This window comes from Cucumis melo, chromosome 6 (assembly GCF_025177605.1).
Source record: "Cucumis melo cultivar AY chromosome 6, USDA_Cmelo_AY_1.0, whole genome shotgun sequence".
Classification (NCBI taxonomy): Eukaryota; Viridiplantae; Streptophyta; class Magnoliopsida; order Cucurbitales; family Cucurbitaceae; genus Cucumis; species Cucumis melo.
The window spans coordinates 28,359,281-28,375,753 of NC_066862.1; the positions used below are offsets into that span (position 1 = coordinate 28,359,281).

A 16,473-nucleotide genomic window follows, 5' to 3' on the forward strand; every position below is an offset into this window, starting at 1 on the left:
TAATTAAAATTTATTGCAAAGAAACATTTAATTGAATATATATATTTAAATAATGTGGTTGGAAATGAGGTAAGAGAAGAAAAAATTGTGGCTATAAATTGTCTCTCCCTCTCTCTCAAAATGTTCACTACAATAAATAGGGATGAGAAATGTGTCATTATAATAAATATTTTATGAGAAAACTCGCCACTAACAATAAATACATAAGAGACAAACTATATACTTAACGAAACCTTGTCATTACAACAAATATATACTTATGAGGTAGCTCAAAATTTGTAATATATAATAAAAAAAAATATTTTCACAAAAGAAGTCATCTTTGTACAACTTTTCCAATAAAAAAAAATTTTAAAATAAAATATGAAATATATGTTGAAGAACCGAAGTCGATTAGTTGAAGAACCAAATCAAAAAATAAAAAATAAAAAATCAAAGGGTTAACTTCTTGATGGTCGAGGTTAGCTTGGACTTTTACTAAATCAACCATAGTCAGTTTTGTGACGGTTTGGTCGTAAAGATGAATTCGACTGAATCACCCCTAATAACAGTAACTCATTTATTCCGTGAATTATCTGATAAGTAATATTTTTAATTTTAATTTGTTGATATATTCATAATAATAATACATGCTACTAATTTAATTTTTTTTCTTCATTTAATTATTTCAAATTATTTGAAAAATAGTCATAGTAGACATGTGGAGGAATGTGAATTATTGAAGGAATGAAGTATAGGTCGACAAAATATCATATTCAAGTTGATTGTGGAATTACATTATTTGTATAGGTAGGATGATAAATAAAGGCTTTTTGTTATCATCTTTTGTAAAGTCACAATCAACCATTGAGTTCATCATCCCCTTCATAATCCTTCATATATATATATATATATATATATATATGCAAGTTGATGGAATTTTCAAGGAATATATAAAAGCTTCGCCGAATCTTAAAATGTTATTTTTATTTCTTTCATATAAAATTTCCACAATGTTATGATATTGTCCACTTTGGGTGTATACCCTCATGACTTTTGCTTTTGGTATCATCTCAAAATGTCTCATACTAATGGAGATAGCTGTCTCCTCACTTATGTACCCAAGATCATCCACTTATCTAACCGATATGGGACTATAGTCAGATTCACACGTATTTTCTTTCATATAAAACCCAGAAGCTTTCAAACTTATATCACGATTTCATTTAATTTTTGTAAATCACTTCTAATAGAAAATCCAAAAGTACTTTTCTATTGAAAAACCATACCCAACTTAAAAATGAACGATGGATCTAGATACATTTGTAATTCAACGTGTATCAAACCGAACTAAATTCAAAAGTTGGATCATAACAACATTTAAACCTATACAAATTTTTTTAAATCTTTACGGATTAATTTATTTATCATAGGATAAGAAATGTAAAAAGAAAGAGAGAAGTCAAAATGTATAAGAAAATACAAAATGAAAAGAAAAGAAAAGGGAAGTTAATAAAACAACTTTTCTTTTGAGTTCAAGAATGGGAAAAAGTCTATTTTAGTGAAATTCCAAGCCCTAGATAGAGGAAGAAAGGGCATAAGAAAGATTTCCACTTTTAAAAACAAAGACAAATATATTACATTAGAAAGGAGTAGGATAAGTTTTCACCAAATAACTTTAATCGAATAAGTTCAAATCAATCGTTTTTTCTTTCCTAAATTTTATTTTTCTATATACAAATAATAATAATAATAAAAAATCTACGTTCTAAGTTTGTGGCAAAAAAAATGTATAAATAATTAATTTTAGTAACTTTTATTTTGATCTCTATATTTTAAATACATTCTCATTTTATCTAAAAATATTTGTTTAGCAATACCATAATAAAAAGAATTTAAAGAGGTGAATATATATCTTAAAAAACAGTTCATAGCACGTCTTTTTTTAGATATTGCAAATATGACGAATACGATAAGTAATTAGATATATCAAACGATTTACAAGTTTTCAAAATATATTATTGTAATATCCAAATCACTATGCATAAGTTTTTTATTAGAAAATTTACGATTAAACTACTTATTAAATTAGCTTAAAAGAAAACAAATAAGTTTAGAAAAGGAAAGAAAAAGAAAGGAAAGAAAAGGGTTCTCGAGACTTTCACAAGGGACGTGGAGTTGGGTGAAATCAAGGACGGTAGGGTTCAGCAGAAGACGTCGCTTTCCCAGATCTGACGGCAGACAGGGACTGCACGGCACGAAAATCAAGTCATTGTGATTATGCCACGTGTAAAGTAAGTGGACCCCGGTTAAAGGGAAAATGTAATGATGGTTAAATAATTTGACATTCTCTTATGCGAATGAATGTTATTGACTGACGTGAGGGTGTGTTTAGTAAAAAGGCAATTCCGAAAGCTGTAAAAATAAAATCATAATTATGATTAAAATAATTCTGCATAGGCATACGGAGATGACGCTCCACCCTGATCCCTTGTACGACGTCGCTTTGATGCGTGTGCAATTTTATTTATTTTTACATATATATATATTTGGGAATTGTCAGTTTCTGTCTGCTCTATACTCCAAAATGCCTAAACATTTATAAATTAAAATTTTAAAAATATATCTTTTTTCTTTTTTCAAAGATTAAATGGGGCCTAATATTTTGGGTAATGTTTGGTTTGGTTCATTGATTTTAAGGAAAATCGACAAAATATTTACACTGTATATAACAATTTTGAAAACGAAAAAAATTCATAGACACACAATGTAAAATACCATAATTACCCCGTCAACACGCGATAAATCGATTACACAATGATACATGATCTTGGGCATACCATGCATTGGGACGAAAGAACACGATTGTGTAGAATGATTGTATAGATACTCTCGATCGAAATAGGTCTGAGATAGTCCCGAGATCCTTCAAAACCCCTTTTTTATACCTTCAATTTTAGTTGGATTCGAGCCTGAGATTGCCTAAGAATCCTTAAATATCATTCGATGTTCCCAATCTAGCTTGGAAACTTCCCTGAGTTCGCCCGAGTTCCATCTTAAAAACCAATTTTCCTTTAGTTAATCGCTCTCAGGCCTTAATTTGATCGAGATGGTCCGAGATTAATAAATCGCAAAGAAGATATAAATCACAAGGACAACAAAAATAAAATTAAATAACAAAGACTAAATTCTCTCTCTCTCTCTCTCTTTTTAAATTATAAGAATTATATTTGTAATTTAATAAAAATAATAATATCTAAATTTTTTGTAACTAACCAATAAGATGTGAACTTTAATCTTGAAGATATATATATTTAAATGTTAAAATGATAATTTAAAATATTAGAAACCAGAATAATTTTAATTTTATTTGAAATAATATGTTAGTATAGTTTTTATATCATTAATTAAATGTTGGGTCCTACATTTCATTAATATTGTGATCATGTAATGTCCAAATTTTAAAATTCACAATTATTTTGTAATTTTGTGTTGTGGGGTTCAAGGAAGGCTGCACAATTTTGTGAAAAAAGTGAAAGCTGGTTGTCTTGTGGACAGTAAAAAAAAAAAAAGTGAAAAATAGAAAAAGTCAATATTTGAACAGAATTGTAATAAATTTAAACCCTATCCTAATCCTTATAGCCTAATCTCTGTTTAATGAATGTTCTATTCATTGTTTCAAAAAAGTTTATCCAATGAGTCCTTGTTATATTTTATACTTTTATGCAAGAAAAAAAGGATTATTAAATTATTTATTGACACATCCAATTGGTTTAAATTCGATCTATGAAAGAATAATATTTTTAATTCGCTTTTGGTGAAACGTTGTATTAATCGAACTATATATATCAACTTTTTAAAATGATAATTGATGAGATAAAATTGAAATGTATTAAATTTTTTCAAAGGAGAATTATCAAAACAAACAAATTTGACAATTTATCTACGTAATATAACAAACTTTTAGATTATATCAATAATAGACATTTATAGACACCGATAAAAGATATAGAATTAATTCATACAAACATGTTAATATCGTTTGAATTAGTCATCATCCCGATTAAAATGATTTTCATTTAGGTTTGTTTGTAAATTATAACTAAAGCATTTAACTTTTATTTACTTATTATTATTGTTGTTGTTTTCAAGGAACACTAAATTAAGAACCTAAATGAAGATCAATCTATGAGAAAATTTTATTGGTGGTTTTATTATAGCCAAGAAAAACATTACTAAAAGGAATAATATATATATTAACAATTCTAATAAGAAAATAAAACCTATAGGATGTTTATTGCAAAAAAAAATGGGTCAACAATTTAGGGGTATAAACGGGTTGGGTTGGGTTGAGAGACATTAGGGTTTAGTGTTTAGGGTTGGGTTGGGTTGTCAACTTGAATAACCCGAATTAAGTTTCCAACCCAATCTAACCCGTAAAATATGGGTTGGGTTGGGTTGTATTATTTTTATTTTATTTTTTTCGTTTCAATGTTTGTAAATGAAAATCATCAATTGTAAATCGAATATGTTTTGCCTCAAGTTAAGCAAAAAAAAAAAAAAAAAAACTCAAAACTCAAGATTGTTTAATTTTTATTAAATAAATAAATAATAATGAAATATAATTTCAACCCGCAACCCAAGCCGAAAAGATCAAAATTTTCAATCCAACCCAACCAATATTTTAAACTAACCAAACCCAACCCATATAATATGGGTTGAATAGTCCGGGTTGTCGGGTTGCTTGGATTATTCATACACCCCTAATCCATATTTATATTACGTTAAAAAAGTAAGAAGGTTGTTAAGAATCACTTAACTCAACTGAAGTTTGTATGTGTTCAAATTTCTAACTCCAATTTATACATTTGAATGACCGATTAACTTCACCGAATTATGCTCCGATTTTAAGTAGAATTATAAACACAATTTTCGAGGTGGATATTAGTTGAATTTAAAGGTGTGGGAGAGTGATAATTAATAGGAGAATTGCTTTTAAAATTAGTTTAAAAGTTAATTACAAATTGAAAACTAAATTAAGTTTGAGTGATTACCAATTTGATAAAAACATATAATTTAACTCCAAAAAAAGGAAAAAAAAAGGGTAAGAAGGTTATTTGATATTTTTGTTTCTTTTTTCCTTTCTTTTGGACGAAGGCAAAGCTTAAAGACATCAAACGCTTTTAAAAGCCAACTTTCAACGGTCGTGTTTTGATTTTTAAACAAATCGAGGTGAGGTGAAGTGGATTTTAAAGCACTTCTAATTTTCAACACAAAAAATCGATGGTTTGACTTTCCACTTTCCCACTTTTTGAAATTAAAAAAGAAAAAATATAGTCTATGTTATAATTATGAAAAAAATATCAATTTTAAACCTTAAACATTAGAAATTATCTATAACTTAAACCATTAATTTTCATAAATATATTAAAATGCAAATTTTATTATGTTTCGTTTGAAAATACCTAATACAAAACTCACGATTGTATCAATTGAACAATGTAAGTTATCATAAACGAACCAATATTGTACTTTAATTTATCATAAATTTTTTTAGAATCGTCAATGCATATATTTTAAATAGTCAATTTTGTAAAACCGACATTTGAAGAAGTTTGTACACGTTTGAGAATTAATTGATTAATTAAGGAATTTAAATAGACAAAACTATGAAATTTTACCTCTTTAATCGACTCAAATTACAAGTCTAATTTCACACAGTATTAATATAACAAAATAAGAAAAGAGAGTATGGATCGATACTATTTTCAAAGTTCACTATTATGGAAATCAACAATTAAACAATACCAAAAATGTAAATACTGACACACAAATATATATCCGAGTCACTAATTGTGTATAAATTAAACGTCCACAAGATAAAGAGAAAACAACTATTATTAAAAAGAATGTTTCAAAATACAGTACAATGTCTCTAAACTTCGAAATAAAAACCGTAAATAACTACATATGATTAATTACGAAAACTAAACAATTCAAGTTAGACTTAAATTAATACAATTATTAGTTTGGAATTTTAATTGATATTAATTAATTACCCTACCATTGGTTATTCAATGTATTTATTTTTGGAGAAAGATGATGTTATTATTATTTTGAAGAAAGGGAGATTATAAATAAAGGTGAAAAACTAAAGCAAATGCTATAACTTTCTCTTTCTCTTTTTTTTTTTTTTTCTCACTCTCTTTTTCTAAAATCACTTTTGTTTTTTTTTAATGCTAAACTACTTTTCAATCCTTACGTGCAAGTTTTTTTTTTTTTAAATATATATTTGAGAAACAAATAAAAGCTAAAAAAGAACAATTTCATTTAATTTATTGTGTATTAATAAGTTATCCTAGACTTTAATTTTGTCAGTACTAAAACAATAAAAAGTAAAGTTGGCATTGCCCATTCTCACTTTTTGGATATATGCTTTCCATCCCCTTCTCTCTCTCTTTTTTTTATTTATTTTTTTAATGAATAATATTTTCTTTGTGAAATAAATGAGAAATATGTTTTGTCATTGTCATTATTCTGCAATATTAATTATTTATTTTTAATTTAAAGTTCAAGTGATTTTTATTTTTATTATTTATAAAAGTGAAATTTTGCTTAAAATATTTAGTCAAATGCCCATAGATTATTTCTAATTTTTTTTTCTTTAATCAATACTATATCACTGCATAATGTAGAAAGCTTTTTTTCTATAAAAAAAAATGTTAAATATTTTGATAGAAAAAAATTCAAGTGATTTGGTTTTTCTTAACTTACTGTTTTATAAGCCTATTTAATCTTTCTTTTTAACAAAATACTAATAAGAGAAAAAGATTAATAGATGTATGAAGATATATTTTAACCTAATTACCTAAAAGAGAGATATTCTTCCGGGTCGAGTTAAAAAACGATGAAGAGTCAAAGTAAATATCATAATTACAAAATAAAGAGTATTTGGGAGCGTTTGAAATAGCGGTTAACAATAATGAATAAAAGACAAGCAATTATTATTTCAAAGATCGATGATTCGATATCCCATCTCTTAATGTTTTTTAGGGTATTTTTGTTTCTCATTCTCATGAAATGTCACACGGGTTTCTTGGTATAACAATATTCCATAAGGAAATTAAAAAAGGAAAAAAAATCACATATAACTAAAATAAAAAAAAAATAGTACAATAATTAAACAAAAGAAAAAGGTGATGCATAGAAATTCAATAAAGAGAAACCGTGTTAAAGCTAAACTCATTTTACTCAATGTCTATGTTGAAATTGATCAACAAATATGCTCTTTTTTTGTTGTTGTTTTTGTTTCTTTACACCCACGAGAGATTGTCTTCACATATTATTATATGATATGATATCTATATATATATTGGATAAATAGACCAATAAAAACTTTATATTTGCACTAAATTCCATGTTCAAAAAAGCTATATATGCAATATACTTTTCTTTTTGTTCGTGTGTTTCTTTATTCTCTCTTTCAAACTTAAATGGTTGACATTATTCATCTCTTTAAAAACTAAATGATTGAGGAATTGAATGAAAATTCTACTCATAACCAACTTATTTCTATATTATATTAAAAGTTGGTGCATGAAAACGACTAATCAATACATACATCATTTACAAAAAAAAATTAGGTGACGATGTTAATTACTACTTGTCGATATAATTAAGCCAATTTTAGGATATAAGAAAACGTATATGACTTTCATACGATAGTAACCGTAAATTTAAAACAAAGAAAAATAGTTTTGATGCTAAAACCTAGAGATGGAGAACTATATATAGGAAGATAGAAGAAGTCGGAAGTTTACGTACGTTACCCTCATTTTGGAGCTAAAATGATGTATATATGTTTGTAGGAGATTTGATATAGAGTTTATCTTATAATCCTATTAAGACAATGTTGATATGAGTTTTTCCTAATCTCTAACAAAGTTAGGATCAAATGATCTTGTTATATATCGCTTCTTGATTTGTTGGCTTGTTTTGTCAGGTTCAAAGTCATCCTTAACATGACTCGTTGTTCGATTTTTCTAATAAGAAAGAAAGAGATTGTGATGAATGAAATGTTTAAGTGTGAAAAAAAAATAAAGAAACTGACAACTACTTTGTTCCCACTTTGAGAGAAGCTTCCCTTTGTTGGTGAAATGGCATTCAAAACCACAATTGAGAACCATTCTTTTTGAAAAAGTAAAATGTGGCATTTTAAGCCTTTTATCCATTCCCAATATTTAAAGTGCAATCACTAAAGTAATCATTTTGATAAAGACCCTCTCAAACTCTTTCCTCTCTTTCCTCAACTACACCTTTGGCAATAAACTTTGGCATCATTTGAGAACATTAATAAACACAGTACCTTATTGGTCATTATTTTTAGGGTTACTATTGGTAAATGATAAATTGAAATCACTAGCTCGATTTGGGTCGAGTTATCTACTTGGTCAAAAAGATATATATCGAAGAGGATGAAAATTGAAATCTTTTTACTGTGATATAAATGTTCCTCTCGTAAAAACATCCCTAAAAAGTCAACTATATCAATGCTTACGGCATTGGAAAAGGTTAAAGTATAAAATACCCTTAAAATTAACTTTGTGATTTCTTTGAGAAAAAAAATGCCGTGAAACAAATGACAATTCAAATTTACGTACTAGCTAGGTCACCGCCATATTGTACTAAGTTTCACTTTTTATCTAAAATTATAAATCTATTTTTACTCTCAAATGTATAGTTTCGAAATGTATGCGGGAGTTCAAAGGTAATATTACAATAATTTCCAAAAGAATCGATGCATTTTTTTAGAAATAAATTACAAAGTTTTAGTGGGTATTTTTTAAATTATCATTTTAAAAATGATTAAAATAAACATTTAAGTTTAAGATGTAATTTGATAAAACTAAAAGTTTAATTAATTAAGGTCGGTAATACAGCAACTTGTTAAGTTTTCTTTAATATAACAATTGTTTTTCTAGCACAACAATAGTAAAGACAAAGATTAAATGTCTATATACGTCATTATTATTAAATTAAATTCATTTTTACAATCAAAATGGATACATTTAAAGGTCAAAGTCAAACTTTTTTTTTTTGCAAGAATATTTATAAAGAAAAGATTTGCCCCTCTTTATGAAAATGTAGTGCATGCATGAGAAAGTTAGATATCATTAAGAAAAAAAAAATTCTTTGTTAAATGCAAAGTGATTTCCATTACAATTACCAAAGTTTCTCTTTCTTTCTCTCTCTCTCTCTCTCTTCCTTTTCTCTTTCTAGCCCCTTAGAAAGAAACAAAATCATAGGTCTTGATTTTCATGTATTTACATGGAACAATATTTTTCTTTTTTCCTTTTTAAAAAATACATTGTTGATTTGGATCTCACAAAGAGAGATATATATAAATATATATAAATATATATATAAAAGCTAAGCCCTAGCTTAACTTGATGGGCAAAAAAAAACATGCTTTTTCCCAACCCTTTTCTTCTTTTGGTTGCTTTCTGTCTTTCTTGTCTCCCTTTGTCTTTTTCCTTTTCCTTTTCTTTTTTTTTTTTTTTTTTTTCACTTTGATGGGTTTTCTCTTCTTTTCTCAAAAATTTTTCATGACCCAAAAAAAGAGGAAAGGAAAAAAGAAAAAAAAAAAAAAGAAAAAAAAGACAAATTTCTCTAACTCATCACATGAAATTGTAATTTTTTTCTTTTTTTACAATTTTAGATCTTAAATTGATATTCCTAATGTGAATTCCAAATTGGGTTTTTCTGGGCTTGTTCCTGCTGAAAGATTTGTCAATGAGCTTCCATCTGATGTTCTTTCATGGCTTGAGCATTTGGCTTCCTAATATTGAAAAAATAACAATCATATATACATATTCTTCAAAATAAAACTCTAAGACTTTGTGTGTGTATGTTTGTGGACTGTGCATTTGGGAATCAAAGGACATTTTGACTCAGGGAATAATTGAAGTACTATAATATTATCATTGAAAATATGAAAGGAAGAATAATTTTTCTTTTTCTTTTTCTTTTCTTTTAAAGCTTTTGTACAAAAAATATACTAAAAGCTTGCAAAAAAAAATGTTCAAAATTGAAGTACATTTCTTACAACTCCCCAAAATCCTCTTATTCTAATTGTGTAATGAAAAACCACTTTTAAATTGTTTGCTTTTTTGTAAAAAAAAAAAAGTAGTATACTTTTTGTGTTAATAAACAAGATTATTAAAGACATGGGTAGTGAAAAAGTTTTGATTTTTCATGTATAATTCTCCTTTTTAGTGATTTATAAGAAATGTGTAGGGTCTAATTTTGCAAAATATAAATTGTACTGAGAACTAAATTTCATGTGAGAACATATAAAAGGCTTCCAAAAATAGGGTATCAAATTGAAAGACAAATTTTTTCATTTTGGGAACCTAAAATGGTTTATTTATTAGAAAAAAAAGTACCTGATCAAGCTGAGAGGGTTGGTTTTCTGAGGAATCATTTGGTATGCCTTGGAACAAAGCTTCTCTGCTAAAATAAATACATAAAGAAAATTAATACACACACACACACAAGGAATAAGTTCATTGAGCATTGGAATATATGAATCATTTTCAAAATTTTTAAAAAAGTTTCAAAATGATGTCATATATATATATATATATATATATATATATATAGAGAGAGAGAGAGAGAGAGAGAGAGAGAGAGAGAGAAAAGGGCTTTATCTACAAAATTTTGAAAATATTCTGTTGAAAAATCTTTGAGAATTAATAAAAAGTTGAAAGAACCAAAAACCCTTCAATTTAATTTTTCCCTTTTATGGTACTATGAAGAGATGCCAAATAGATCACTTAGAAACTACTAGGAAGTTTCAAAGAGAACATCTTTTTGCCACTAAAATTCCCACTCAAAAGGGTTTTCTTATTCCTCTAATGTTTACGTATAACCATATCAAATAATTTCACAAGAAAAGTCAGTTCAGTATTTTTTTCTTTACCTTGAAGAATTACTCCACAAAGCATGAAAGTCCTTATGAGATCGATGATGATCTTGTCCAACGACAACCGTTTGTCGAAATCGTCCATGTGTCAACGGATCACCAATCGGAGCATCAAGCCTCATTCTCGACGACTTCTCGTTTTCATACGTTGTATCTTCATTTGTTGTATCTCCTGATGATCCGTTTTGATCGTAAACATCATCCGAATTCCCTACATTTGTATCATAACCTAAAATCATATTAATTCTAAACGATCAAAAGAAAGTAAATAAAAAAATGTTATTAATGAACGAAGATGGTTTTACCAGAAGAAGCTGCAGCAGCAGCTCTGTCAGTGGTCTTCACAGTTCTATACATCTGCAAAAAGAGATTGTGATTTATTATATATAAACAACCATTTTGTTTTCTTCTCAATTAGGGAAATATATATATAAGAAGGAAAAATAAAAAAATATTTTTTTTGGTGATTTAACAATGAAATGCTTTTTTTTTCTTCCTCCTAATTTTTTAATGTCTATTAATAAAATATTGTGTTCTGAATAATGTATCATTGAGAAATGATAGTGTTTTTGTACTTTTTTTTTAGACTTCATTCACAACATTTTATCTTATTTCACTTTCCTCTCTCTTCTCTTTGTGATCACAAAAATCATTTTACCATTAAATGTAAAACCAAAAACTACCCAGATACAAATTTGATCTATTTTCTTAGTTTTTCTGCAGTAATAATATATCAAAGTGTATAAAAATACGTAGTCACATTGTGACCAACTTATGAATACTATTTTTACTCATAATTTGTTACGTCGTACTAAAAGAAAATTTTATAGTCAGTAAGATGAAGGTGAAAAGAAGGACTAGAAATTCTTTTGAAAATGAATAGATTAGGGAGAAGCATTTTTTTTTTTTTTGGAAAAATTTATTTTTATTCCTAATTTCTTAAACCATTTATTTTTTCTTTTGTTTCTTTATCTCTCTCTCTTACTTTGGAGTAAGGTTCAATCTCCCAAGCAAAAAAGCTGTTTATTAGGTTTTCAGAATATAGCAGAAAAAAGCCCATAACAGATCTAATTTTATCCCAGAAAAAAGGAAAAAAATAATTTTTTAAAAAAAGTAGTAACTATTGCTGCAGAGCCCTTATCACTGCAAGAAATTTATTAAAACCCCTTGAAGTTTGTAAAATAATTTATATATATATATATATATATATAAATTCAAGTACAATAATGCATAACTTTCTTCATAATCTTACCAGCTTGCTACCTACCCCAGCTTACTTCTAATTATTTTAATAAAAATTTGAATCTAACAAGATTGAGTTTCTTTTAATTTAAAAAAATGGTGGGTTTTTTTTTTCTTTCTTTGCATAAATAAAGGAAAGAAGAATTAATTGAAAATTACCTGCAAGTGGGATTTGACATGAGCCAAGGTGAGATCTTTGACATCCATAAGCTCAAGAACTGATTTTGGTGTTGCTCCTTAATTATCAAAATCCCCACATGGAGTAAGAAAAAAGAAATCATTAGAATTTTTTAGATACAAAATCAGGAAAAAATAGTTCAATTTTTCCATGTATATTTTGAGATAATTATTTTTCTTATAAGATTCAATTAAGAGATGAAAAGAAAGGTTATCTCAGAAGAAAAAAAGGATGAAAAGAAAGGAAATGTAATGAACCCAAAAAAAAGGGAAAACTATTTGAGAGATTTAAAAGAAAATGGTTTGTTCAGGTTATTGTATAGTACAATAAACAAAGAAAAAGAAGAGCAGAAGAGGACAGAGAAAATAAAGGTGAAATTACAAAAGGAAAATTAGAGAAAAAAAAAAACCTTTTAAAAAATGGAGATTTTTGCCACCACTTCCATCCATCATTCAAGAAATCATGAAAAAAATATCTGTTTTTTTTCTTTAAATTTCATCAGTCAGAAGCCTAAATCAAAGAGATCAACTTTTGAGTGTGAGAGAGAGTGAAAAGTAAAAAGAAAAAATGATTTTTTTTTTTCAATCTCATCTCCTACAAACCTAAGCAGAGAAATTTGCAGAAAACAAAATGAGAGAGAGAAAGAGAGGGATACAAAATTTTGAAGCTTTTTAGTGAGGGAATGAATAATAATTAATAAAATAAAATCTAGGTTTTTTCCAATCTCATCTCTTACAAGCAAAAACAAGAGAAATTAAAAGAAAAATATTGGAGAGGAATAAAAATTTGTAAGCTTTTTAGAAAGAGAGAAAAATGGGAAGGAAAAAACAGTCTTTTTAAATCTGATTTTCCTTTTTTTTTTTTTTTTTTTTTTTTCATTTTCATCTTCTAAAGCCTAAGCAAAGAAAGATTGAAATGAAGAGGAAGAAAAGAAAAAAGGAAAAAGAGAGAGAGTGAGAGAGTGAGAGAGAGAGAGAGAGAGAGAAAGATATGAGTGTAAGCTTTTGCTTACTTTCATGGCCACCCAAAAGCTCAACAGCATGAACAAAACGAGCATGGAGAGTAGTGGTCCACCGCATTCTTGGTGCTCGGATGCTTCGTTTCGCTGGAAACCTCGCCAAAAATCTCGATCGGAGACCATTATAACTAAACTGACTACCACCGCCACCGCCACCGCCACCACTCCCTCCGAATATCGGATAAGAAGATGAGGAAGAAGACGTGGATGAGGAAGGAGGGTTTTGATAAACTGGAATTCCTCTGATGGGTCTCAAGAATCCAAGCCCTTGAGGGTGAAGATCGTGGAGATGGCGGTGGAAAAGGCCGGCGCCACCCCCATTGACGGTCGGAGGAAAATGATGGGAGAGGAAATTGGAGGAATTTGAAAGAGATGGGTCAAAATTAGAAGAATTAGAAGAAGAATTATTAGAAGGAAAACTTTTATTAATATTATTATTATTATTGTGATTCCAAAACATCAAATCTAAAGGGTGTTGTGGAGAAATAGAAGAAATGGGTTGTGTTCTCCAATTGGAATTGGAAGAGGGTTTTGAATTTGTTGATGAATTTGGAGGGCTAATTTGAAGAGACAAATCTGGTTGAGCTGGAAAAAGTTCCATTTTTTTTCTTGCTTCTTGTTCTTGATGATGATGATGGTGATGATGATTAATAATTTGATTTTTTTTTTCTTTTGGGAGGAGGGAGAGATATTCTTTGGATTTGGATTCTTGTAGCTAAGAAGAAGAAGAAGAAGAAGATGGAAAAGATTGGAAGGGTTTTTTATGATTTGTTGGGAGAGAAAGAGAGAATATAACTGATTTCTTTTGTGATTTTTGGAAGATGGGGTTTTCAATTGAAACCTAATATTTGTGATGAGAGAGAGAGGAGAGAGATTTTGGGTAAATGTTTAGAGATGGAGTTTGATGAAATTTAAGAGAGTGGTTGAAGAGATTTGAGAGAGAGAGAGAGAAAAGAGAGGACAAAGGTATATGAAGTGAATGGTTGTTTCTTTTGTGTGAAGTATATGTGAGAAAATGACACTTGAGAGGACTGTGGAGAGAGAGTGAGTGAGAGAGAGAGAAAGTTCTTTAATAAAAGAAATTAGGATTAAAATATCGTTTTAGTTTTAGTCCCTAAAGTGTTTGTATATTTATATTTAGTTCCTATACTTTTAATAAATCATAAATTCAGTACATAGATTCTTTATAGAATTGATTTCGATAGTATTATGTTACGACGTGGGTGCTAAAAATGTTCCAATCTACTTGAAATGTTATAGTGAATATATCTTTGGGGAAAAATGATTTTTTTTTTTGTAAAATTTGTGAAAATAATAATAATAATTTTTATTTAGTAAATGATGAAATACAAATGGAATTCTAACATTTACTACGAAATTAAATACAATAGACTAAAGTTTAGGAAAAGTTGGTCAATAAACTATAAGTTACAAAGACTAAATTCGAATGTTGATTAAGATTAAAAGAATATGTCGAGGATTACACTCCTCTAAGGGAGAAACTTTATAATCTAAGTAAGATTGAGATGAAATCTAATGTTTGTCTTATATGATATTAGAATATACGATATTATATGAACTCTAAATTTGGGGTGATCATCGGTTGGATGAGACGACTTGTACATAAATCAAGGTCGAAAACCGACATAGTTGGTTTATACTAAGAAAAACTGACAACCGATGTCAGCAGGTCGGTTTTGGTCGCTTTGATTTTCTCTGTTCAATTCGGTTTGTTCGGTTTATTTAATATTAAATAAATATTATTTAGTATTTAATATTATATATATATATATTAAATAATAAATATATACATAAAGGTTTGGTTTGTTTTGGGTAACAGAGTGGTCAGTTTTGGTCAATTTTCACAAAAACCGACCAGCAGGTGTCGGTTCAGTCGATTTCGCCATTTGGATCGGGTTTTTGAGTGTCAATGCTCCCCCTAGTCTAAATAAAACATTTGTTTCATTGTAAAAAAATGATTTAAGAATTGTGAAGTCGAAGAAGTATCGTCTTGATGGGACATGTTGAAAATATCACACAGCAAAAATATAGAAATACCCCACAAACTTTTAGAAGATTGACTAATTTACATTATTTAAAAAAGTACATTTTTGACTAATCTTGTTAACACATCGATTAACCCAAAAACATAAGTTGATGGATGAAAGTAAATTTAATATTTTATCCTCTAATAAAAAAATTAATCTATTATATATAAATTTAATTAACTAATAGTGAGACTCTTAAAACCCTATTTAGTAACCATTACAGTTTTTTAAAAATTAAATCTATTTCCTTCCCATTTATTACAATAATCACACATAATATTTCTTAAATACAATGTTGAATTCTTAATCAAATTAAAAAAAGAAAAATCAAAACTATTTTCTTTTAGTTTCCAAAAATTCCTCTAATTTTTCAAACCTAAAAAGTAGATAGCAAAAGAATAAATTTGAAAATAGAAGTCGTATCAAAATTTTAATTCGTATCCATAATCCATATCTCCTTGAACAATACAAGATTCAAAGGTTATAAAGATTAAATATAATTCGTAATTATACGAACCTCAAACTTAGATATGAAACTAAATTTGTAATTTAGCCCTAATATTATTATTATTATTAGTATTATTAGTATCATTAGTAATTTTGGAGAAAAGATAGAGAGAGGTTTGCTTTTTATGGGTGTGGGGATAGGGTATACTAAGGAGAGAAATGAGAAAAAGGGTTATAGGGAGGATGATAAAGCAAAAAATAAAAGGCAAAATAAGTTTAGGGACTTGGATTCCTTTTTACTTCACCTTTTACTTTTTTTTATCTTCTTCTTTTTTTCTTCAAAATTTTTAAAAATTAAAATTAATATTTTTTTATCCTTTTTCTTTTCTTTTTAAGAATTTTATATATAAAAAAAAATTAAAGGAAAAGAATTTTTTTGCCCTTTTCTTTTAGACTTAAAACTTTAATGTGTGGATTTGTCCCTTAACAACTCATTCTCTTACCTTTCTAGCTTCCTCTCACTCACAAATTTCTCTCCCTCAACCAATGCTTTCCTTTCCTTTGCTTTTCCCTTCAT

General features: G+C 27.7%; 1 protein-coding gene across 4 annotated transcripts; it reads right to left on the minus strand.

The window, feature by feature from the left end:
• Positions 1–9,643: 9,643 nt before the first annotated feature.
• On the minus strand, positions 9,644–14,380 carry LOC103503229 (probable transcription factor KAN2). 4 transcript variants are annotated; one of them, XM_051086420.1, is made up of 6 exons: positions 13,396–14,380; positions 12,365–12,441; positions 11,269–11,320; positions 10,961–11,174; positions 10,425–10,488; positions 9,644–9,817 (listed from the first exon to the last, which is right to left on the minus strand). In XM_051086420.1, exons 1-6 carry the CDS (start codon positions 14,000–14,002, stop codon positions 9,701–9,703), a joined length of 1,131 nt encoding a protein of 376 aa, XP_050942377.1. In that variant the 5' UTR covers positions 14,003–14,380; the 3' UTR covers positions 9,644–9,700. The 4 variants fall into 4 exon arrangements, with proteins under 4 accessions (XP_050942377.1, XP_050942376.1, XP_050942375.1 ...); XM_051086419.1 differs by having other exon boundaries at positions 10,425–10,491; positions 13,396–14,361; XM_051086418.1 differs by having other exon boundaries at positions 10,961–11,192; positions 13,396–14,361.
• Positions 14,381–16,473: the final 2,093 nt, after the last annotated feature.